The sequence below is a fragment of the Capricornis sumatraensis genome, chromosome 2 (assembly GCF_032405125.1).
Source record: "Capricornis sumatraensis isolate serow.1 chromosome 2, serow.2, whole genome shotgun sequence".
NCBI lineage: Eukaryota > Metazoa > Chordata > Mammalia > Artiodactyla > Bovidae > Capricornis > Capricornis sumatraensis.
This window is the reverse complement of record NC_091070.1, coordinates 51,649,841-51,673,611: the sequence shown is the minus strand read 5'-3', so window position 1 is coordinate 51,673,611 and position 23,771 is coordinate 51,649,841. Positions and strand designations below refer to the sequence as shown.

Genomic DNA, 23,771 nt, shown 5'->3' with positions numbered 1-23,771 from the left:
AAGGTTATGCAGTTACTATAAATTGGCTATATTCCTGTACTGTACAATATATCCTTGTAGCTTACTTTATACATACCAGTTTATACCCCTTGATTCTCCTACCCCATCTTTCCCCTCCCCGCTTCCCACTGATCCACGAGTTTGTTCTCTTTGTGAGTCTCTTTTTTGTTACATTTACTAGTTTTGTGTGTTTATTCGATTCCGCATGTAAGTGAGATCGTACAGTATTTGTCTTTCTCTATGTGACTTATTTCACTTAGCACGATGCTCTGCAAGTCTACCCAGGTTGCTGCAAAGACAAAATTTCATCCTTTTTGTGTAGCTGAGTAGTACTGCATTGTGTATGTGTACCACATCTTCTTTATCCGTTCATCTGTTGACAGACACTTAGGTTGTTTCTGTGTCTTGGCAGTTTTAAATAATGCTGGAGTAACCATTGGAATACATGCATCTTTTTATCTTTCTCTAATTGATGGTATATCTATATATGTGTGTTAGTTGCTCAGTCGTGTCCCACTGTTTGTGGCCCCGTGGACTGTGGCCCACCAGGCATCTCCATCCATGGGATTCTCCAGGCAAGAGTACTGGAGTGGGTTGCCATTCCCTTCTCCATATTTATATATATATGGTTTCCCTGGCAGCTGGTAAAGAATCTGCCTGCAATGCAGGAGACACTCCTGGGTTGGGAAGATCCACTGGAGAAGGGATAGGCGACCCACTCCAGTATTCTTGGGCTGCCCTCGTGGCTCAGCTGGTAAAGAATTCACCTGCAATGCGGGAGACCTGGGCTTGATCCCTGGGTTAGGAAGATACCCTAGAGAAGGGAACGGCTACCCACTCCAGTATTCTGGCCTGGAGAATTCCATGGACTGTATAGTCCATGAGGTCAGAAAGAGTCAGACATGACTGAGTGACTTTCACTTCACTTCACTTCATATGTATATATACACACACACATATATACATATATATGTATACATACACACGCAGGAATGGAATTATGGAATTGCTGGGTCATTCTATTAGAGTAGTTCTATTTTTAGCTTTTTGAAAGATCTCCATACCGTTTTCCACGGTGGTTGCACCAATCTACATATCCACCAGCAGTGTACGAGGGTTCCCTTTTTTCCACATCCTTGCCAACACTTGTTCTTTGCGTTCTCTTTGATGATGGCCATTCTGACAGGTGTGAGGTGAAATCTCATTGTGTTTTTCATTTGCATTTCCCTGATGATTAGTGACGTGGAGCATCTTTTCATGTTCCTGTTGTCCATCTGCATTTCCTCTTTGGAAAAGCATCTATTCAGTTCTTCCCATTTTTTTGAATCGGGTTGTCTGGTTTTTTGATACTGAGTTCTATGAGCTGTTTCTGTCTCTCACCCAGATTGCTGTCCCTGTTTGGAGTTACTTTCCCAGCCAAGGCTGTTCTCATCGACTTCAACCCAGTGATTCTTCATCCTTTGAATTTCAGTAGCAGTTCATATACCCCTAATTTTCCACCTATTTAATATATGTTTTTTAAATTATATTGAAGTATAGTTGGTTTACAATGTTGTGTTAATTTCTGTTCTACAGCAAAGTGATATTAAAAAATATATCCTTTTAAAAAATATTATTTTCCGTTATGGTTTATCACAGGATATTGAATATAGTTCCCTGTTCTATACAGTAGGACCTTATTGTTTATCCATCCTATTTATACTAGTTTGCATCTGTCAACCCTAAACCTCCAATCTTTCCCGCCCCTACCTCCCTTCCCTCTTGGCAGCCACGTCTGTTCTCTGTATCTGTGAGTCTGTTTCTGTTTCGTAGATATATTCATTTGTGTCGTATGTCAGATTCCACATGTGAGTGATATCATATAGTATTCTCTTTCTGACTTCACTTAGTATGATACTCTCTAGGTCCATCCATGTTGCTTCAGATGACATTATTTCATCCTTTTTATGGCTGAGGAATATGCCATTGTGTATGTGTGTTCACATACATACTTGCACATCTTCTTTATCAATTCTGTTGATGAATACTTGTTGCCATAGTGATGCTAAGAACACAGGGGTTCACATTTCTTTTAGAATTATGGTTTTCTCTGGATATCTATCCAGGAGTAGGATTGCTGGATCATATGGCAACTCTATTTTTAGTTTTTTAGGTTACCTCCATACTCTTCACCATAGTTGCTACACCAATTTATATTCCCACCACCAGTATAGGAAGGTTCCTTTTTCTGCACACCTTCTCCAGCATTTGTTACCTGTAGCCTTTTTAAATGATGGCCATTCTGATCAGTGTGAGGGGGTACCCCATTGTAGTTTTGACTTGCATTTCTCTAATAATTAGCAATGATGAGCATCTTTTCACATGTCTGTTGACCATCTGTATGTCTTCTTTGGAGACATGTTTGTTTAGGTCTTCTGCCTATTTTTCAGTTGGGTTGTTTGATTTTTTTTTAACATTGAGCTGCATGAACTGTTTGTATATTTTGAAGATTAATCCCTTGTTGATCACATTGTTTGCAAATATTTTTTCCCAGTCTTTTTGTTTTATTTATGGTTTCCTTTGCTGTGCAAAAGCTTGTAAGTTTGATTAGGTCACATTTGTTTATTTTTGTTTTTATTTCTATTGCCTTGAGAGACTGACCTAAGAAAACACTGGTACAATTTATGTCAGAGAATGTCTTGCCTGTGTTCTCTACTCAGAGTTTTATACTACCTAGTTAATATTATTATCACTTTTCAAAATTTGCATGCACTCATTTTCAGTAGTTTTTCAATCCTTGCTGACTAGAAATTTATGTTTCTCTGTTGCACATAATACATGTTTATCATTTTGAAGCTTGAAATAAGCTCTAAGTGCTGTTTGCATTTAGAAAAGGGAGAGATTGATTTGGACTGAAATAAATAGCAAAAGTGTCACCAAGGTGTTGGGATTTGGGTTGAATCTTCCATATAGGATGGGTGGAATGAAGAAAACATTGATGGCTTGACAAATTCTGAAGCCCAAACCATATAATGGGGAGAACATGAGGAGGACATCAGTTTGGTGGTTAAAGAAAATTTACATTGACGAATGGTCCTTATAAATTACTTGAGGGCCAGAAATGGGTCTCTCCCTTCTGTTTCTGTATGACAGCCATATGGCATTTGTGTAGTAATGCAAGATTGGTTGATTTGGGGAGATATGGTTGATTGAGTGACATGTACCTCCTTGAATGACAGGCTGGGTAATCTACAGACAAGCTTTCGGGCCTCAGTGATGTCTTGCAGGCCTCTGAGCAGAGACATGCTACCACAGGAGGCTGGTTCACAAAGATGAATCTATGGGTAGAAAAGAGAGGGACTCTTGAGCAAATATGGAGGTCTAGATGTAAGATGATGAAGACCTGACCTGAGTTGGAAAGGCAAAGAGGAAACTGATGTGTGACCTTCCATAACCCTGTGAAGGAGTAAAGGAGTGAGTGTGGATGCCAGGCAGTGCCAACAGAAAGCTACAAATAGCTCCCTTAGTATCATCCCTTGTCAATGATGAGCACCTGAAGACACAGGCAGACACCTGTGAACCCAGTAAATGAGCAACACAAATCTGCTTAGCCCAGTAGTCTTCTGTGCTCTGGAATCCAGAATTTGGATTTGTGTTTTAGAGTCATGCCTGTGGTAGCTTTAAACCTACTGGAGACATCTATGCAAATGTACTTAATAAAATAATACGGGATGAGAAGGGAAAGTGACAAGTTTTTCTCTTATTCTCTACTATCTCTGTATCATCAGACTAGACCTTGGCACTCTAGCCAGAGACATTTCTGCAGCCCTTGCCAACTGACTTCTGTAAAGACTTAATGGGATCTTGGAGAATATTTATGTGGCAGCTTTACTGCTGCCATCAAAAGTGAATTCCTATCACTTTTGGCCTGCATCAGCTGTCTTAGTGCATTAAATATATATATGATGTTGATCTGAGAGCATCACATTTGGTGCAGTTTCTTTTTTTTTTTTTGCCACATGGTGAGGCTTGCAGGATCTGACTTCCATGACTGGGGTTCAAACCCAGGCCCGTGTCAGTGAAAGCATCCTAACCCCTGGATCACCAGGAAATTCCCCAGTTTCTAATATTTTTGCTTGAGATACTCTTAAGCAGCTGTTTTTATTCTGTCCTTAACGTATCTAACACCAGTTTGCAAAGTCTTGTTAGATTGTATCCTGAACATGTGACAAAGAACTATTTTTTAAAGAACAAATAAAGACATGAGAAATGTTTTGAAGGCACATCGATAAGATTTAGTGGCTGAATTTGAGAATTTTCTTAGAGGAAAAAGAGACAGTTCAGCAATCTTAGATTCAATAGTGACAATGTCTGCTTCAAGAAACGTTTTGAGTTTGGAATCCCTAAGATTTGCAGGAGTAAAGATGAAAGACTTAAACAATTTAAAAAATTAGATCACTTCTGATATTTGACTTATGTCTTATCTCTGCTGTCTGCCTCAGCACTATCAAGTGTCTCGTGGATTCTCGAGCTGTCTTCCTGTCTTTGATGTATTTCAGGAGCCTTTTATTGTTAGCATTGGAACTCTTTCCAATTTCTTGTTTATCCCAGCACCACCGTCCTTAGAAACTCCCTGTCCCTCTGTCCTGGCTTTGGGAGGCCCAGTCATCTCACACCCTGACTATGGGATTCTGTGTGAGGACTGCCCTCTGTCTGCAGTCTTGAAGAACTATGGCTCAAGTTTATCCTTTCATCCCAGATTCCCTGAAAATCTTACCTACCACCCTGAATTGAAGCGTGTTATTCAGGAAGCCCAACTCATTCACTAGTTTATATATTATCTATAATCATAATAGTAACCCCCTTTCAAGTACTTGCTTTGTATCTTAACATCCTTTGCTTGTATCATTTACAACCTAGGAAACTAGATATTTGGGCTTCTGCTGGTGGCTCAGTGGTAAAGAATCCCCCCGCCCATGCAGGAGACGTGGGTTTGATCCCTGGGTCGGGAAGATCCCCTGTAGAAGGAAATGGCAACCCACTCCAGTGTTCTTGCATGAGAAATCCCATGGACAGAGGAGCCTGGTGGGCTATAGTCCGTGGGATTGCAAAGAGTCAGACACGACTGAGCGACTAAACAACGAACTAGGTATTATTACCCCCTTTATTGCAGATCAGGTAACTGAGTCTCAGAGAGGTAACGAAACATGTTAAGCATCTCACATTTGAAATGTGACAAGGCCACGTACCAAGCCAGGACTGCCTGGCTCCACTGTTACACTCTCTCCACTTTGCTGCTTTGAGCCAGAAGGTGTCAGCTTGTCTGGTTAGTCATCTGTTACCACCCATGGTAATGGGGTGCAGTGAAAAGGTCTCTGGTGTTGAGTCACAGGGCAAACTCGTTATTCTGTTCTTTAGAAAGTGTGTGACTTCTGCAAGCCTCAGTCACTTCATCTGCAAAATGGGGATTAATGTTGTTCAGTTGCTAAGTTGTATCTGACTCTTTATGACCCTGTGGCCTGTAGCATGCCAGGCTTCCCTGTCCTCCACCGAGGAGTGCAGGGAAAGTTGTTGAATAAGAAATACACATAAAAATTTTTTTAACTGTTAAGGAGTGATGTATTAAGATATCTGTTTTAGTAAATAATTCTTTTTACTGTAGTAACAGTAAAAGGAATTGTAGAGCTAACAAGTAGCTGAGCTGGGGTTCAAACTTGATGTTCAGACTAAACACTGGGTTTTTCCTATTGCATCAGGCCTGGGCCAAGATGAGCGTTGCCCTGGGGCCATTTTCTTGGCAGGCTCTAGGTGATAATTTTGTCTGCTTGACAGTTCTAATTGATTTGGAAGAAGTCGGTCTTCTTTGTCCTCATGATGTTAATGAGTTTTTATCATTTTCTCAGCCATTTCTGCTTGATTTTGTATTTTATGCATTCAGCCATTGTATGTACTTGAGGCTTATATTTTTCAGTGTTCCTACAGGCTCTGACAGATCATCCTCACCCCTTTCTCTCCAGCTCTGGAAACCTTCAGATAGGCAAGCTAAAACTGCGACATTCTGCTTCACTTTCTAATCTCCTTTGGACCCTGTGTCATTTCTCATCTCCGGATTCTTTTAGTCACTAATATGTCTATCCTTTAGAACTCTAGAATTACAAAAAAAATTTTAACTATCGCTGTGTTTTTTACCCTTGGATTATACCTTCTGAAATAGGAATCAAGTTTAATATAATATGTATATGTGTATACACACACACACACGTATATAAAGTCAGGTCTAAGAAAGTAGGACCCAGTGGGGATTTTCGTAACTTCATTATCTTAGCCATTCATTCTAGACAGGAATGTCACCCTCTAATCCTTGCCTACTCACACGTCCTCCCTCAGTCCCTCCCCTACCCGGCTAACTTGAGATGTAAGTAGTGTGACTTGACTTAGCTTATCAATTTCTTTAGGAATCTTTTCCTAATACGTACTCAGAAATCCCTAAAACTGTACCCGTATCTCCATGGTGTTACCACAGCATCAGTACATTTGACCTCCCCTGGTGCAGTGGGCTCCTCTCATTCCAGGAGACCCATCTCATTCCAGCCCCAGCCAGCCCTTAGCATGAGGAGGCATTTAGTGCTTGCTGGGTAAACAAATGCACATACGATTTCTGTTTAAAATTTTTATCCTTTATAAAGTGCAAATACATGTAAAGTTGGCAGAACAACATTTCAGTTACTTTAACTTGAACAGTTATAAGGGAACAAAAGCTAGTGTGGTAAGAACCAGAAGAAATTTTTTGAGACTAGCAAGGGGGGAGATAGAATGGGTGACTACTTATTCTATGAGATGTCTCCCCTCAAAATAAGGCTGAGATATTTTTAAATTTGTTAGAATCAGTTGAAGTGAATTGAAAACGCCATTCATTATTAAGCGAAGAATAACTTTCAGTCTAAGAATAGCAATATAGTCTCTGAATCCAATTATTAGTATATCATTGTAAATAGTCCCCCCTCACACTGAACATTCTTTCCATTTCTTTGATACTTTAGCAAATGTTTCCATTTCTATATTGAATGCACACAGAAACATTACATTATTTCCTCTTTGAATTGATGTTGCCTGTGAAGTCTGTCTTGACTTTGTTTTACATTTGTTTAGTGGATTCCCAGCCAGCAATATAAGAACTAGGGGGTTTGTTAGAAATTATTTCTAGGCCCTGTCCTTGGAGACTAGGATTCAGCAGGTCTGAAGACAGACCAGACATGGGCCCTTCTTTAAGTATTTAGAGGACTGTGGTAGGCTACTGGGCTTAGGGACCACTGGGGCATTTTTCTAATTTTAAAGCACATACACTTCTAGAGTATTTTTTGGTCCACTTTGAAAGTCCAATGAAGACAATTAAGAAAGATTGCTTATAATCATAAGCAGAGCAAATTGCTCTCGTTGTGAGATGCAAAGCAGATAATTTCAGGTATGCTATATAATCTGATACTTTCACATTCTTTTAATGTGGGTTTTTAGTCCAAGGAAAGAAAGTTTTTTCTCTCAAAGGGACAACATAATTACCGTTATATATATATTGTAAGCTTCAAGTAATTATGTAACATTCCATTCTTATACCATATTCTGAGCAAAGTACTGGCCTCTGATCAATAAAATTTCTTTTTATGGGTCTGTAAATTGAAACCAAGAAATGAAAATTCCGATCAGTGTTCAGCCAGACTAATTATTTTAAATCTTCTGAAAAATATCACAGTTACTGAGAATGTAGATGTTCTATTATTGTGCCCGGCCTACTTATTATATGAAACGACTCACTTTCATTATTCTTCCTTTTTTTTCCCTTTCAACAAAAGATACAAAGTATTTTATGTCTAATCACAGTATTAGCCAGAGAAAGAGTAGGGGCATCACTGTATGAAAGTGTACAGTAATTTTAATAGGATTTTTTTTTTTTCTTTTCTCTTTCACATACACACAGCTTTCTCTAAGGAATTCTAAATATGAAAGTTGTTTACTTGTGACATGGTGAATAGTGAAGTCGCTCAGTCGTGTCCGACTCTTTGCGACCCCAGACTGTAGCCTACCAGGCTCCTCTGTCCACGGGATTTCCCAGACAAGAGTACTGGAGTGGTATGCCATTTCCTTGTGACATAGAACCTGGGTTCGATTCCTGGGTCGGGAAGATCCTCTGGAGAAGGAAATGGCAATCCACTTCAGCACTCTTGCCTGGAAAATCCCATGGACAGAGGAGCCTGATAGGCTACAGTCTATGGGGTCACAAAGAGTCGGACACGGCTGAGCGACTTCACTTTCACTTTCACTTGTGACATAGAAATAATCTAAAGAAATTAATCTTGTTGATTGTCATTGTGATGTATAATCTCACTTTTTCTGGAAATGCTGTTTTTAAAAATATGAAATATGTGGTTAATTGCTTCTTCCAAAACTTTAAACATTAAGAGAAATTACATCAAAAGAAACAAGAGTTACCCAAAAAGCAGCTGCCCAACAAGTCAGAACTATTTTTTGCCTTGTTTCGTTGTGGTTCCTGTCCATACATTGTTTTTGTCACAGGTAGTGTCTTCTGCTTATGTTGCCACTCAACATTAACTGCATTGCCTTTGTGTTGCCACATGGTTTTCTGTTCATTTTTTATGTCTATGTGATATTATATGAGCTTCTCAGGGGGCGCTGGTGGTAAAGAACCACCTGCTGATGAAGGAGACATGAGATGTGGGTAGGCTGGTGGTACCATTGTACTCTTGGACTTTCCAGTATTCTTAAATGTTCACGTTATTTACAACATTATAAAATGGAGTTTCATTGTTGATAAAACCTATGCTTCAAATGAGTGAGAGTGCATGTTTTGACCTTGGATCTGGGGTATAAATCTTCTGATCACATGGGCCATTTGAACAGATAACTTCCTCATGGCACTGAAATATTTATTATACCTACTTGTGCCTGTGAGTAAGCATGGCTTCTGTGATCGGCGTGACACAGCATCCGAGGCTCACTGGCTTTTTACTTGCCGCCATATCTTATGAAATATCAGTTTGGTTTCCGTATTCATGTGACCTGGAAGTCAGGAACTGAATATTAGGATGCTGAATGAGTTTGTTGATGGAGTTAGACCTTTAGAGGGCCTCACAGAGGATGGTTCTCTCATTCTTTCCCATAATCTCTCTAATTAAACATATATTAGTCCAAAGAAATTCAAACACAAAAAATGTCATTTGAACTCAAAGCACCCTCAATTTTTCATACTAAATTTCATCATTATTTTACACAATACAGAGTTTTTCCTCTAATTAATTCTGTCATGCTAACACAAAGGCCACCTGTAGAGAGATGAGAAATCTGACTGACTTAAGCTTGTTTTGATTGAGGTTGTCATCAATTCAAGGGGATTTTGAAGGAAGAAATGGGGTTTTTGAAGATCTGACTCTATGGTGCTAACAAAAGGCTTTCCCCATGCAGTAAGGCCACCAAGCGGAAGCAGTCTTTGTTATGCAGGATGTGATTAATATTACCTCATCATTTAATTTTAGAACTTGAAAATAAAGTTGCTTGCATCAGTTCTCAGTTCATGGCACATGGTTTGAAACCTGAGCATATCTACTTTTTTTTGTTTTTAATTAAGAAGAAATACATGATTACTAAAAGTGGAGAAAATAATGAGCTGAAAGAAGGCTCCCAGGGTATCTTTTCCTTTACCAAACCTCTGCTAATCTTTTGTGGTTCTAGTTCTAGGCTTTTTTGTTTTTTTAATGTGATTTTTTTCCTTTACAGTTTTTCACATATAATTTGAAGCTGATTTACTTCACATAACATTACTTTATGTGCTTCATTCCCACCCCCCAACCCCCCGTGTTTACAGTCTTGCTGTCAGTTGTAATCTGTTTAGTCTATCCTTCTGATCTGTAATTTCCTAATCGTGTCTTCTATTATTGGGCATTTAGAATGCTGGACGGTCTCTCCCATCACAGTGGTGATTATCAGGCCCCCAGCCCACACACCATGTTAATAGTGATCATACAAGTCACAGAGGTAACCTGATCCTGCTGTGATTTAACTGTGATTAAATCACTGGTTGTGATTTAGTCTCAACCAGTTCTGTGATTTTTTAACCGAGTTCCTTTTTACCAATTTTCTTCTTCAGTTTTGTTTGGGAGTGGGAGTCTTTTCAGGGGAGAGTCTTTTATGAGCTGGTCATGAGCCACTTCATAGGTGAGTCTTTTTGTCTTTCTTTCTTTAGTGGTGAAAGTGGTGCTGGAAAGACAGTGGCTGCCAAATACATCATGAGTTACATCTCCAGGGTGTCTGGGGGAGGCCCCAAAGTCCAGGTGAGTTAATGCTGTGGCCCATTTTGAGACTTGGTGCTGGGCCAGAGGACAAGGCTCCGTTTGCTGTTTGAAAACGGTTTTCTCTTCCACAGAGAAGACACTGGTTTTATAACCAAGAAATTTAAAATCTGCAGAGAAACAGCATATTATGAGATGGAGATGCCTACTGTATAATTAATATTGTATACAGTCTAGGAAAAGGTTACAAATCCAAAAGGAAAATAAACACAGGGCATAAAAACCATCTCATAGAAAAGGAAATATAAATGACTCATAAAACACTTGGCTTGCCTTGTGGCTCACCTGGTAAAGAATCCGCCTGCAATGCGGGAGACCTGGGTTCAGTCCCTGGGTTGGAAAGATCTCCTAGAGAAGGGAAAGCCTATCTACTCCAGTATTCTGGACTGGAGAATTCCATGGACTGTATAGTCCATGGGGTTGCAAAGAGTCAGACTCGACTAAGCGACTTTCATTCACTCAGAACATGAAAATATGCTCACGCCCAAGATAGTAAGAGAAATGCAAATTAAAACTACATTGAAAACTGTTTCTTAGCTGTCAGAATAACAAATTTTTTCTAGTGTTTAAACACTCTGTTGTTAAAAATATAGGGGCATTGGCCCTCTCACACATTACTAGTGGGAACATGAACTAGTGCACTTCTGTGGAGGACATGTCAGCAAAGTTTTTCAAACCTATAAGCAAACACCCTTGACTCATCAGTTCTGCTTGGGAGAATTTATCATTTAGGTGTCTTGAAATGTATGCAAAATGATACATGTATAAAGTTCTTTGATGTGGCATTTTTTGATGATGGAGAAGACTAGAAACAAATGTTCATCAGTTGGTGACGGGAAATAATTTGTGGTTCATAATAGACTAGAATATTATGGAACCATAAAAATGAAGCTTCATGTACTGATAAGGATTGATCTCCAAGATATATCATGAATTGCGAAAAGCAAAGCTCTGAATGTTGTATATAATGTGCTACCATTTGAAGAAAAAAGAGCATGTATTTATAAAACATTTGTTTAGATATGTATAACATAGCTCCAGGGAGATACACATGAAATCGATAATAGTGATTTCTCCAGGAGGAACCTGGGAGACTAGGGGAGAGGCATTTCTCCATGTAGACCCTTGTGAACTCTTTATTTTTTATTTTATTGATAGGTAAGAGGTGGATTTATTTAGAAAGATATATACTCCATAGGCAGCATGCTGACCATCTCAGAAAGTGAGAGTGGCTGTGAACGTTTGATTTTTGAACCATGTGAATTCATCTCCCATTTAAAAAATTTTAAAATACAGAAAGGAAAAAAAGAAAGAAGGATTAGAGTATTAACGGAAAACATTAGGAGAAGGGGGGAAACCCAGAAGAATGAGGACACAGGAGAGGGATAAAGAAAAGGATGGGCTTCCCTTGTAGCTTAGACAGCAAAGAATCTGCCTGCAATACAGGAGACCCGGATCTGATCCCTGTGTTGGGAAGAGCCCCTGGAGAAGGGAATGGCAACCCACTCCAGTATTCTTGCCTAGTGAATTCCATGGACAGACCATGGGGTCGCAAAGAGTCGGACACGACTGATCAACTAACACACAGTGTGGCACAGAAGGGGCAGATTCAAGAGGACGGTATGAAGAAAGGGGCAGATGCAGCCTCGCCTGTCTTTAGGTTACTCACTGTGGTGGTGAAAGCAGCATTAGCAGGACTGGGGAAGCCTGTCCCCAGAGGGCAGCGGATGATGGTGATGAAGGCTAAGGTCAACAGGAGCTGCCCGAACTCACAGTGCTCATCACTTGCACAGACCTCTGGGAACTTTTTTTTTAATTAGAAGTCATGATCCAAGGTAGATTTCACCCTGAAGATTAATTTTTTAGTTGGAATCATTTAATATGATGTTATTGCCATAGTCAGCTGTAGACTTTAAAAAGACACATCAAAATTCTCTTCCTATGGCTTTGTCTACTAAATCAATAGTGTTCCATTCTGTCCTGGGGGATCAGAATGCTTCAGGCAGAGGCCAGTATTCCTTATGTAGAGTAGAAAGGTCTTAGAGTAGCCTCCTATACTGAATGAAAGGAAAATCTAGAGCAGCACCGTCCAATAGAAAGATGGTGGGTGTCACATGCATAATTTTAAATTTTTGAGTAGTCACATAAAAAAGTGAAAAGCAAATGAAATTAACTTTTAAAATGTATATTTCAGTTAACCCACTATATCCCCAATACTATTTCAGCCTATAATTACTAATGAATTGATGAGATACTCTGCATTCTTTTGCATCCTAAATCTTTGGACTCCAGTGTGTGTTCTCCACTTACAGCATATCACAGTTGGGATTGGCCATGTTGCATGGGCTCAGCAGCTTCCATGTTGGACAGCGAGTACAACTCTACGACTTAAATTGATGTGGTCCAGTCCATATGTTTTTCTCCATTTGTGTGACCATACCCTGTCTCTAGAAGATGGACCTGGAGCAAGAAATCCAGGATACTCTTTTGTGTGTGGGCTGCTCTTTTAATTTGTTCTTTTTTCCCCCTGTATGCTTACCACATGCCACGAAATTCTGTTGGCCATCTTGATAGTGGATGGATGGATAGATGGATGAATAGATAGATGAATACATGCAAAAGGTTTTCAGTTTAAAAGTCAGTAATTAAAGAGGGAAAGACGAGCTTTTCTTTTCTTCTGTCCCTACAAGAAAGTGCAGTGTTGATGAATGGTGTAGGGATGTTTGGCCAGCAAACAACAAGTACAAAAGATTAACGAAGACCCACAAAGTCAAAATTATTTTACGAACAAAAGCAAATTTCATATAAATCCATGAGTTTTTTAAAGGAAAATAGGCTGCTTAGAAATACCTTTCTAAACTCTGAAATGGATTCCATGGAGGAACCACGCATAATTTGCTCTCTGTGCCCGTTGCTAATGACATGTGCCCAGTGGATGGAATTCCAGTTCTCATTGCCCTTCAGAATGTTCAGGGGGTGCCAGAGAAGCACTTTGGCTGTTGCAGAGTCAATTAGTGGTTAGTGCCTTCATCTCGTCTGATTTGCTATGGACGATGACCTAGTGGCCCAACTGTAGACGTTTAATGTTGATTTTTCTCTTCCTGTTTTCCTGTGAGGACAATGATACAGAACTCTTGGCTTGAAATTAGTCAGTAGCTAAAGAGCACAAGCCAAAGACTTGTTATTTCTGGAACATGTTTAACCATAGCATGTGAATAATTAGAAGTACAAGGAATGACTCACTGGTTCAAAACCTTCTCCAACATCAACTCGTATCTGTTGAGCTGTCTTGCCCATGGGGTATTTTGTACTTTTCAGTCTGACACTGAATTGGGGTATATGAAAACCAAATTCTTCCCCTCCAATAGGCCAGGAATTGTTCCACCCAATCCAGTGTTGATCCTTGTTGCTCAAATGGGGCTCTGTACAGACAAAACCAGCAACACCAGGAACACCAGGGCTAGAAACATGGACTCTTGGGCCCCACCTCAGACCTACTGAGTCAGTATTTGCATTTTAATGCGATTTCTAGGTGATTCAGGCACATGAAAATTTGGGAAGCACAGGTCTGTGTGTCTGTAATGTTGTTAGGAGAGGAGAAACTATTTAATTTCCCTCAAGGTAACTCTCATTTGCAGTGAAGATGGGGATGCGATAGGTGGGGACAGAAGTTGAGTAGAACAGGAGTAGTGATGATTAAGAATCTGATCAGAAGACAAGGAGAGACCCCTTCTTCTTATGTTCCCCGATATACCAGGGGCACAGGATAAAGCTGCACCATCCAATCTGGAAACCCAGTCTGCGAACATTCATAGATCCTGATTTGTGGTGGCCCCCTGGCTGCAGGGAATCCTGCATCAAGCCAGGGGAGCTGGAAGACACGACCACACCAACAGGGCCAGGTCTGTTGAGAGGAAAGAGTAAATCCTCCAGAAATCCCAGGGACTGGGATTTGAGTCCTCCCACCCTCACCGTATTCAGGAGCCAGGTCCTCGGGCAAGTCTGCCCTTTCACTGCCGGGTAGGTGTTCACGTCGTCCTAACTTTGGCCTTTCTGCTGTAACAGCACGTCAAGGACATCATCCTGCAGTCCAACCCGCTGCTGGAGGCCTTCGGGAATGCCAAGACGGTCCGGAACAACAACTCCAGCCGATTTGTGAGTGTCTTTCCTATGATAGAGAGTGCCACCTGATTGGTGTTGTTGACATTCCTGATTTAAGTTCTGAGTCCCCAAGGAAATAGGGGTTTTTCACACATTATCAGGAAGCCGCCTTTTTGAGCTTTTTTTAAACTTTTCTCTAGTTGTGAACTGTCCGGCTTCAATTCACCTTTTGACTCAAGTTCTTTTTGAGCCTTGGGGATATAAATAAGATAATTTTTGAAGCCAGTTCTCAACTTAAGTTGCCTTCCTAAGGAAAGTGGAAGTGTCAGCTTTGGTCTTGGAGAAGTTTCTTTGCTTTGGGCACTGGAGAAAAGGCTTTCTTTCCCAATTGAAGGACCCAGGTCTTGTCACCTTGTTTTGCTTTGTAGATCTGTGGACCCTGGAGGGGAACTTTGATCCGGCACCTTAGAGAGAAACTTCTTCCTGTCTGTCGGCCAGAAGGAGCTGACTGCTTACCCTGCCCCTCTTGGCTTTGTGTGTGTGTGTTTCACATGTTCTTGTAACATAATGACATGCCAGAGTGACTGACCTGAGCCTACATGGTGCTCCTAACTGGCCTGCTTACCAAAAGTAATGAAAATACCAGCTGAATGCCTTAGATGCCTAGTTAGACGTTTTTCTGTCTGAGTGTCTCCCGAGGGGGTGAACTGGAAAGCTGGCAAAGATGAATATGAATATATTCCCTTTGACAAAAAGCCACGTTTACAGAGAAGTGAATGTTTGCTCAGTAGCTTTGATTTATGTAGATTTTGTATCTTATCTCAACCATAGATTATGTCTGGCAGTAAAGCACTTAGGGAACCATCTGTGATGTGGATTCTGTTCCATTTTAAAATAAATAAGTGAGAATTTTGGAGAAAAGCAATTTCTTTTTTATCCTTCTGTTTTAGAAGGAAGCTTCTATTTCCAAGAGAATTCTTACTCAGTTTTCATGGAGTAATTGTTAAGCTCCCTGGTGAGTTTTATCTGTCAGAATTGCCCTTACTTTCCTCACTGTTTAATACTATTTGAACTATTACTCATTTGTTCTTCTCTAGTTTTTCTGTTCAATGCCAGGGCTATGTTATTTTGAAGTTTCTAGGTAATGAAACAGGAAAGAAGATGTGAATGAAATTTTCACTGGATCTTTTCTTCCCTGATTGTCAATCTCAATCTGCCTTTTATAAGGATTTGAGCAAATTTAACTCTCTAGCTACCCAACTTCCTTCTTTTGCCTTCCTTACAGAGCAGAAAAGTAACCAAATCAATATTTCCCTTGATATTTCCAATATAAATTATTCTTTTGTCTTTGGACAAGAAGGCTATAGCAGTCAGTTTTTGTAAAGAAAAGCAAAAATACCCAGAATTTATTATTTTTCTGATAACAGAATTTCCTACAACCCTGATGGAATGGTGGGAAAAGCGTACAGAAAGGTAGTACACACATACACACACGGATACACACACACACACGGATACACACATGCACACGGGCGTACACACAGCAGAATCTGTTGGGGCATCAAAAGATGTGCTCATTAGTAATGAGAGAAATGTAAATTAAAACCATATATCATTTTCGGTCTCTCAGATGGTGAAACATTAAGGAGGAAGACACTATTAGTTAAAGACTGACATCTTCTCCCAGGAGAGCAATTTGGCAGTTCTTATCAAAGTTTAAAATGCTCATTGTCTTTGACCCAAAATACTTTTAGGTTAGAATATCCATGTTCCCTGTTAATAGTAATTTATTTTGAAAGATATCCATAATATATTTTTTGAAAAGGTTATAGGGCAATATCTATAATATGGTCCCATTTTTATTTTAAAATGCTCATTCATATAAAGCATAATTAAGGTATCTGCAGATCGATGTTTGAATATACTATTATAGTGATTAGTAGGAGGAGATAGAAGTGCTTCAGGGTGGGATTATGGGTAATTTTACTTCAAATGGACTTGCAGTGGGAATCATCAAAATTCATCTGTTTCCACTTACAAATCTTTTCAAGTTTCAAGAACTGTATTATGAAATATTTCAAACACTATTTTAAAATAAAACAGTGAACGTTGAGGTACCCAGTACCTAATTTAAGAAGTAAAACATTTACTAAGAACTGAGGTTTCTTTTCATTTATGAATTAAAATTTTGTGTCCTCTCTTTATATAGTTTCCTCCTTCCCTCAGGCTGCTTACAACAAAACTGAACTTTTTGATCTCTCATTATGGATTTTTGCTCTTTAAATTACAATTTTGAGTTGTGCATAAGCATTCCCATTACATTAGAGTAGTGATTCTCAAACTTGGCCACATATGAAAAACACCCAGGTGGACTTCCCTGGTGGTCCGATGGTTAAGAATCCACCTGCCAGTGCAGGGGACATGGGTTGGTCCTAGATCTGGGAAGGTCTCACATGCTGCGGAGCAACTGAGCCCATGTACCGCAACTCCTGAGCGTGAGCTCTACAGCTCGGGGGCCACAGCCACTGAAGTCCACACACCCTAGGGCCTGTGCTCCCCACCAGCAGAAGTCAGTGCAATGAGAAGTCCTCGCATCGCAACAGGAGAGCAGCACGTGCAACGGAGGCGATAGCAGGAGAGCGGCGCATGCGGCGGTGGCGATAGCAGGAGAGTGGCGCATGCAGCGGTGATGGTAGCAGGAGAGCGGCGCATGCAGCGGTGAAGATAGCAGGAGAGTGGCGCGTGCGGCGGTGAAGATAGCAGGAGAGCGGCACATGCAGCAGTGAAGATAGCAGGAGAGCGGCGCATGCGGCGGTGGCGATAGCAGGAGAGCGGCGCATGCAGCGGTGATAGCAGGAGAGCGGCGCATGCGGCGGTGAATATAGCAGGAGAGCGGCGCATGCGGCGGTGGCAATCCAGTGCAGTCAGAAACACAAGCCAGCCAGGCCTCTCACAGCCGCTTGTGTCTGGGTGCCAGGCCCTAGCAGCTGCTTTACTTGCCTGGAATGGCATCAGGCAGTATTTCTTAGAGGATCTCCCAGGATCTTTCTAGTGGGCAGCCAAGGTTATGAACTGTTAACAAAAGGACTTGAGAGTTTGCCGTTGACCAAATCTGCCCTTTGTGGCTTTGACATCCGGTTTTGTTTCATCCCTCTCCCCAGATTGATAGGGAATGGGGTGGTGTGGTGGGGTCGGATGCAAATGGACACTGAATTATTCCCTGCAGAACATGCCCAAAGGGAAGGATGGAGAAGGATGGCCACGGAAGGAGGCACGAGGGGTCTTGTTGAGCAGGCTTTGCCGTGAACCGCTGTGGTTCGGGAGGACAGTCGTTTGTGGTCCTCTACGTGTGCTGCCTCGGGATGTTTGTCTGGGGGTTTATTTTTGGGAGAGGGAGAGGAAAGAGTCAGCAGATTAAGACAAATAGACAATTAGACTGTGGCTTTCTTTTGTAGCTTTTTTGATACCCAGAATCGACGTTAACTTAGCTGGAACATAGCAGTACTAGGTGCTATCCACAGGAGGAAAAACATGCAGTGTGTTTTTCTTCTCCTTAGTGAGTTTATGGTTCTGGTCGGAGACTTGTGGCTTGGCAGGCTTCATCCCTGAGATGGTGCACTTCATCAGCATACACATTTAAAAAATATTAAATGCGAATGCAGTTAGGCTGGGCATGCTCTCCAGTCTGACCCTAGGTCACACCACTCCCTAAAACCCACATTCTCATCTTTTTCTTCATTTAAATGTACACTCCTGGACCCTTCTGAGGACTGAAGAGAAACTAAATTGTAGTTTTAAAAAAATTATTTACTTAACAAATCTGGACACCTTTTCAGCTACAGTCCAGGGTTTTATTCTCTTTTGTTCCCTATTAGCAGTCATTTAATAGGAAATGTTAACAAGAACAACAGTGACAAAAATCCCCACACCCACAGCTAGCTGGAAAGAACTTATAAAAGTACTTTTATTTCGTGTTAGCATATTAGATGCTCCTGGGATAAAAAGAAATTGCTTTTGCTCAAAGCCATGAAAATAAGTCTCTCAGAGGGGAAATTTGATTCCTTTGAAAGAGGCTGGCAGAGTTCACTCTTGTTAGATCAAGGGGACCATGTGATTTTTCTGTCCTATTCTTTACAGCTTCTGGTTTAGCAGACAAGCACCTACTAAGGGAAAAGGGGAAGGAATATAGTGAGTGTATCCATATTTAGTCAGGTTAGAATGATAGATTCTCTCTTTCAGTACAGAATTGTGTGATTGGACAAAGGCACAGGTTATTGTCTGATAGGAAACAGTGAGGAAGTCTAGACCAGAACTGGGAATAATTCAGAACATATCTTTCATTAATGAATTTCCTTGAATTATATGCTATATCCCAAGCCTGTTTGGAACATCATGTTTTTGTTCACCAACCATTAAAGGAAGTCCCTAATTTTCTTGCAGGGAAAATACTTTGAAATCCAGTTCAGTCCAGGTGGGGAACCAGATGGTGGAAAGATCTCCAACTTCCTTCTGGAAAAATCTCGCGTGGTGATGAGGAACCCTGGCGAGCGGAGTTTTCACATATTTTACCAGGTTTTCCTTTATATTATTTCTTTCCTACTTCTCTGTTCCTTCTCCACATTTAAAATGTTCTTCTCTTGGTCCTCAGGTCCTCAGGGCGAGATAGTCTAGTCTGGTCAGCCCTTGAGTCTTTATTAACGCAGGATGTGCGAGTCATGTGCGAAAGAACTGTGAGGATGCCCTTACTTGCAGGCAGAATAAGGTCTAGCTGGGGTGAGAAGACAACAATTTCCCTAAAGTAAAATAATCAATAAAGTGTTGACACAGTTCAGAACAAAAGTAGGGATGTTTGATTCTTGACTAAATAGGAGATCACAAGGGGAGATATAGCTGGGACAATAAGGAGAGCTTTTAAGGGGGCACAAGATGGTGTGGAGGAGAGGTTGACTCAGGTCGAGTCAGATGGTCTGAACGAAGCAAGGAGGGAGGGATGAGGAGGTGGGGAGATGGGAGAGACGGAGGGGAGGGGACAGGTAAGCTAATGAATGAGCCAGGCTCCAGCCAGATTGCAAGGGTAGAGGTCTCCAAAAGGTGAACTGTGGGAAGAAACACTTGAAAAAAGACTTGAGGTATTTCTTCCCCGGTCAAAAAGTTTTGGCTTAGACTCTCGGAAGCCATGGAGAGTTTGGTGTTAGAGCAGTCAGCCGGATGCTTTTAAATTATGTTCCAGGCTTCAGCAATCATTTGTTTCAACTATTTTTTAAATGTTTTTTTAATGGTGATTGATTTTTATTGGAATATAATTGTTTTGAATGTTTTTTAAGTATTTGAAAGTATAATGATACCATAAACAATTTTTTTAATGTATGGATTTCTGTATTAGTACTTCATATACCGGGGACCTACATTAGATTTTCTTTGAAGAATTGGCTGCAACTGTTAGTTTTTTGTTGTTTTTTTTTAAATTTTTTGTTAGAGTTTGATGATTATTCAGTTTGAAGGAAGTTAAGCTGTGTTGATTGCTTCCATTTCAGTCTTTTCAATTCCATAAACATGTTAGGTGGTGGCAAACAATTCTTCTGGTTAGAATCTATTGGTTTAAAATATCTATAAATGACCAAAAGCTTCTGTCTATTCAGTAATGCTTTTAATTGTATTAATCAAAGCACCATGTACAGGTCTTTGAAAAGTAATTTCATGTATTACATATACTATATTATTTATTGATCACTGGACAGAAGTTCATAATTATTTCCTGGATGCTGTACTATAAATGCCAGCCCTACCCCCCTTCAGAATCCTCTGCCCACAAGTTGGAAAACCCCAGCCTGGAGACTGGGGAAGTGATGAGTTCAGGGTAAGACAGAGTTTAAGATTCTGACATAAAAGTGATAGTCGAAGCTGTGAAATAGGTAAGACTCCTGTGGGAGTGAATGTGGCGGGAAAAACCATGCCCATTTAGGACTTGGGGACCTGGAGACCACCTGTGGGATGAGGGAGGCATTGAGGAGCCAGGAAAGTAGTCAGAGGTCCTGCAGTGTCACCGAAGCCAGGGGAAGCTTTGGGGGTGCAGGGCAGGATCACATATTCAGAGCTTTGGGGGGAGGGATGAGGCAAGGGCCTGGGGACCAAGCAAGGCATGGTGGCTTCAGCTGCTGCAAAGCATCCATGAGGCCTGTTCCATCAGAATGGTGACAGGGAGGAAGAAACCAGATGAGGAAGGAGAGAAGGAGACTCTGTAGCTTGAAGGATTTCAGAGTCAAGGAAAAGCTTCTAAAGAAGACAAAGAAGCACGTGACTGTAGGCTGGAGAGAAAGAAAGGGATGTTTGAACCTTCAGGTGAAGGGAGTACATGATGTGGGTAGGGAGAAAACTGAGACAGAGATGGGAGAAGTTCTTCCTTAGCAAAAACGAAACCAAACCAAAAGAAAAAGGAAGAGAATGGCACAAAAAGATTTTAAGGAGATGGGGGGAACCTAAGGGAACCTGATGTAATAGGATGACCAAGAACTTCTCCATAAAGGAGATGAGGTTCCCTGTTTTAAGGGTGTGAAGCTGGGATGACATGAGGAACTAAACCAAGATGAAGAAGTGTGGATGAGGGTGGGGGCCAGTGGTGGCTGGCGCTGGCTTGCATGGACTGTGTGCATTTCTTCCTTCAGTGACGTTTCTTGGTAGTTTGCAATCAGTCGTGGTAGGAGTATTTACACCACCAAAGTTAGCAATTGCTACACATTCATTCTTCACCCCCACCTCAAGAATGGAGTGTTGAGGACTTCCCTGGTGGTCCAGTGGTAAAGAATGCATGCGCCAATGCAGGGAACACAGGTTTGATCCCTGGTCCAGGAGGATTCCCCATGCTGTGGGGCAGCTAAGCCCGTGGTACCACAAACACTGAGCCCATGCTCTGCAACAAGAGACGTCACCACAGTGAGAAGCCCAGGCACCACAACTAGATAGTAGGTCTGCACTTGCTGCACCTAGAGAAACGCACATAGCATAGCCAGAAAAAGAGAGAGAGAAAATGGATTGGTGAACATTTTCTTGCACACCTTTAGGGCCTTTGCTCAGAACTAAGGTAGATACCAGAGATAGAACAGAAAGCCAAGGGACAGGACATCAGCGTGGGGGACCCGAGGCTGTACTTGAATATACACCGTGCTGTGAGAAGCATGGAGAGTCCAGCTGCCCTTTACAAAGGCATGTGCATTGACTCACATTGTTATACAGCAAAAGCTGACACAAGGTTGTAAAACAAATATACTCTGATTAAGAAAATAAGAAATAAGAGTCTGACTCCACCAAAAATAAAAAAAAGAGCCATGTGCAAGTTGAGCAGGAACAAAGTATTGATAATTTGGCTTGCTTTCCAAGGGATCTCACCAGTGTAACTGCGCAGTTCAATATGTCAGATAAGGGAAAATTCTCAGCCCTTGCAGGTCTAATCAGAGTTAAGAACTAGAATTTGCAGAGATGATTTGGGGCTACTGCACAGAGAGCAGATATTCTGAAGCCCCTTCGTATTTTTGAGACCAGGAGCATCCATCCATTTAGGAAGCAGGGGTAGAAGGTCTGATCGCCTGACTCCAGGGGTGGTGGGTGGTAGCGGGACCCGTGTGGTACCTTTGCCTGATCCATAGGCTCCACCACACACATGCCACTCTCTCTTGCTCCAGCTTATCGAGGGCGCCTCCCCAGAGCAGAAGCATGGCCTGGGCATCACCACCATGGACTATTATTACTACCTGAGCCTCTCGGGGTCTTACAAGGTGGATGGCATTGATGACAAGAAGGAGTTTCAGGAAACCCTGGTAAGTGCTGGTGCAGGCCGGGCATGATCTGACATCTAGACCAGGCATTGTCTATGGCAGAAAGGGCAGGGGAGGTGAACAAAGCAAAGAGCAACCTGAAACATCACCTCTTTTTGCTGGAAGCGCTCCATTTCTTAAAACACACATGTAAACACCCTTAAATAGCCATCGTCCCAGTTGCCAGATGACCACTTAATGATTAAACATGGGTAATAAAAAAGTTCATCATTACCCCTCTGTAGGTATTCTGATTCACATAAAAACTATTTTCAGTAATGTATTTACCATACCTGTTTGCCGAAAGCTAAGCAGTTGTTGAGCTGTTTCCTTACAAAGACAAACCAAAAATTATGATCTTAATCAGGTTTAGAGGGACTTCCCTTGTGGTCCAGTGGCTAAAACTCCAGGCACCCAATGCAGGGAGCCCAGGTTCAATGGTCAGGGAACTACGTCCCACACGCCACAACTAAGACCCGATACAGCCAAATAAATATTGAAAAAAAAAAATCAGTTTTAGAAATCTTAGAACACCTTCAGTCTCATCTCCACCTCAGTATTTACAGGTCAGAGGGCAAGCCTTACTCCATTCTTTAAACATGTTGTGTACGTTATGGTACACACTGTGAATTCAGGTATATTATTGAGGGTTCACATTCTTGGGGAAACAACTTACTAACTCAATCAATCTAGAACTTTCTAGACACTTCCCTGGTGGTCCAATGGTTAAGACTCCATGCTTCCACTGCAGGAGGCACATGTTTAAAACCTGGTCAGGGAAATCAAAGAGCCCACATGCCATGTGGTGCTGCCAAAAGAAATTTTCAAAATAAAAAATAGAACCTTCTAGAGGTGGACTGCTCACCCATTTAGCCTCAAGGAACTGCATCACCACTGCCCTTTAAGTCAGGTACCAGCCTGGCTCATCCCTCAGCCTGGATCCCAAACCAAGTGGGAAAACTGAATGGGCAATTGGAGGTACAGTTTCAGGTGGCAGGGGGCTGACATTTGTGCTTGAAAGGGGCAGACTGTTTCCCAGGTATCAGGAAAGAAGGTGGCATCACGGGGCAACGTGGCCTCAGAGGAGGTAGGAGAAAACGTGCAGACAGGCCTGCAGTGGTCTTAGAAAAGAGCCCCTTTAAGATATGGGTATCTAAGACTCAGGCCTTTCATTTCCTTTTATTTGAATTTAGTGGATCTCAGAAACAAAGCTCTTCTAATGATGTTTTTATTTGGTTTTCCTGGAATTTTTCAAGATCCTTTTGCAAGTACAATTTACTCTCAGCCCTCCCAATGAAGAGAAAAATCTGTGAGAGTTTGGAGTGGCTGGAAAGCAGACTGGTGCCCTTAGAGGGAGAGGGTGGCAACAAGGGGAGAATTAAGAGACAAGAACAGACTTGCTGACTCGGCAGCTGCCCCTGCATCTGAATACCTTTCCTCCAGAGCCTTCTCACATGTATTTCTAGACAATTGCATGCTCACACTGGGCAGGTTATTTATTGGGCTCCCCTGGTGGCTCAGTGAT

The 23,771-nt window shown here is 41.4% G+C and overlaps 1 protein-coding gene across 1 annotated transcript in view; it reads left to right on the top strand.

The window, feature by feature from the left end:
- The window catches only part of MYO1E (myosin IE), a 214,168-nt gene that overhangs the window by 114,598 nt on the left and 75,799 nt on the right, over positions 1-23,771 (top strand). Inside the window, exons 5-8 of the mRNA XM_068963676.1 lie at positions 10,232-10,319; positions 14,403-14,492; positions 18,879-19,010; positions 22,115-22,249. Of these exons, the coding sequence (XP_068819777.1) occupies positions 10,232-10,319; positions 14,403-14,492; positions 18,879-19,010; positions 22,115-22,249 (445 nt within the window). The remainder of the gene's footprint in view (positions 1-10,231; positions 10,320-14,402; positions 14,493-18,878; positions 19,011-22,114; positions 22,250-23,771) is intronic.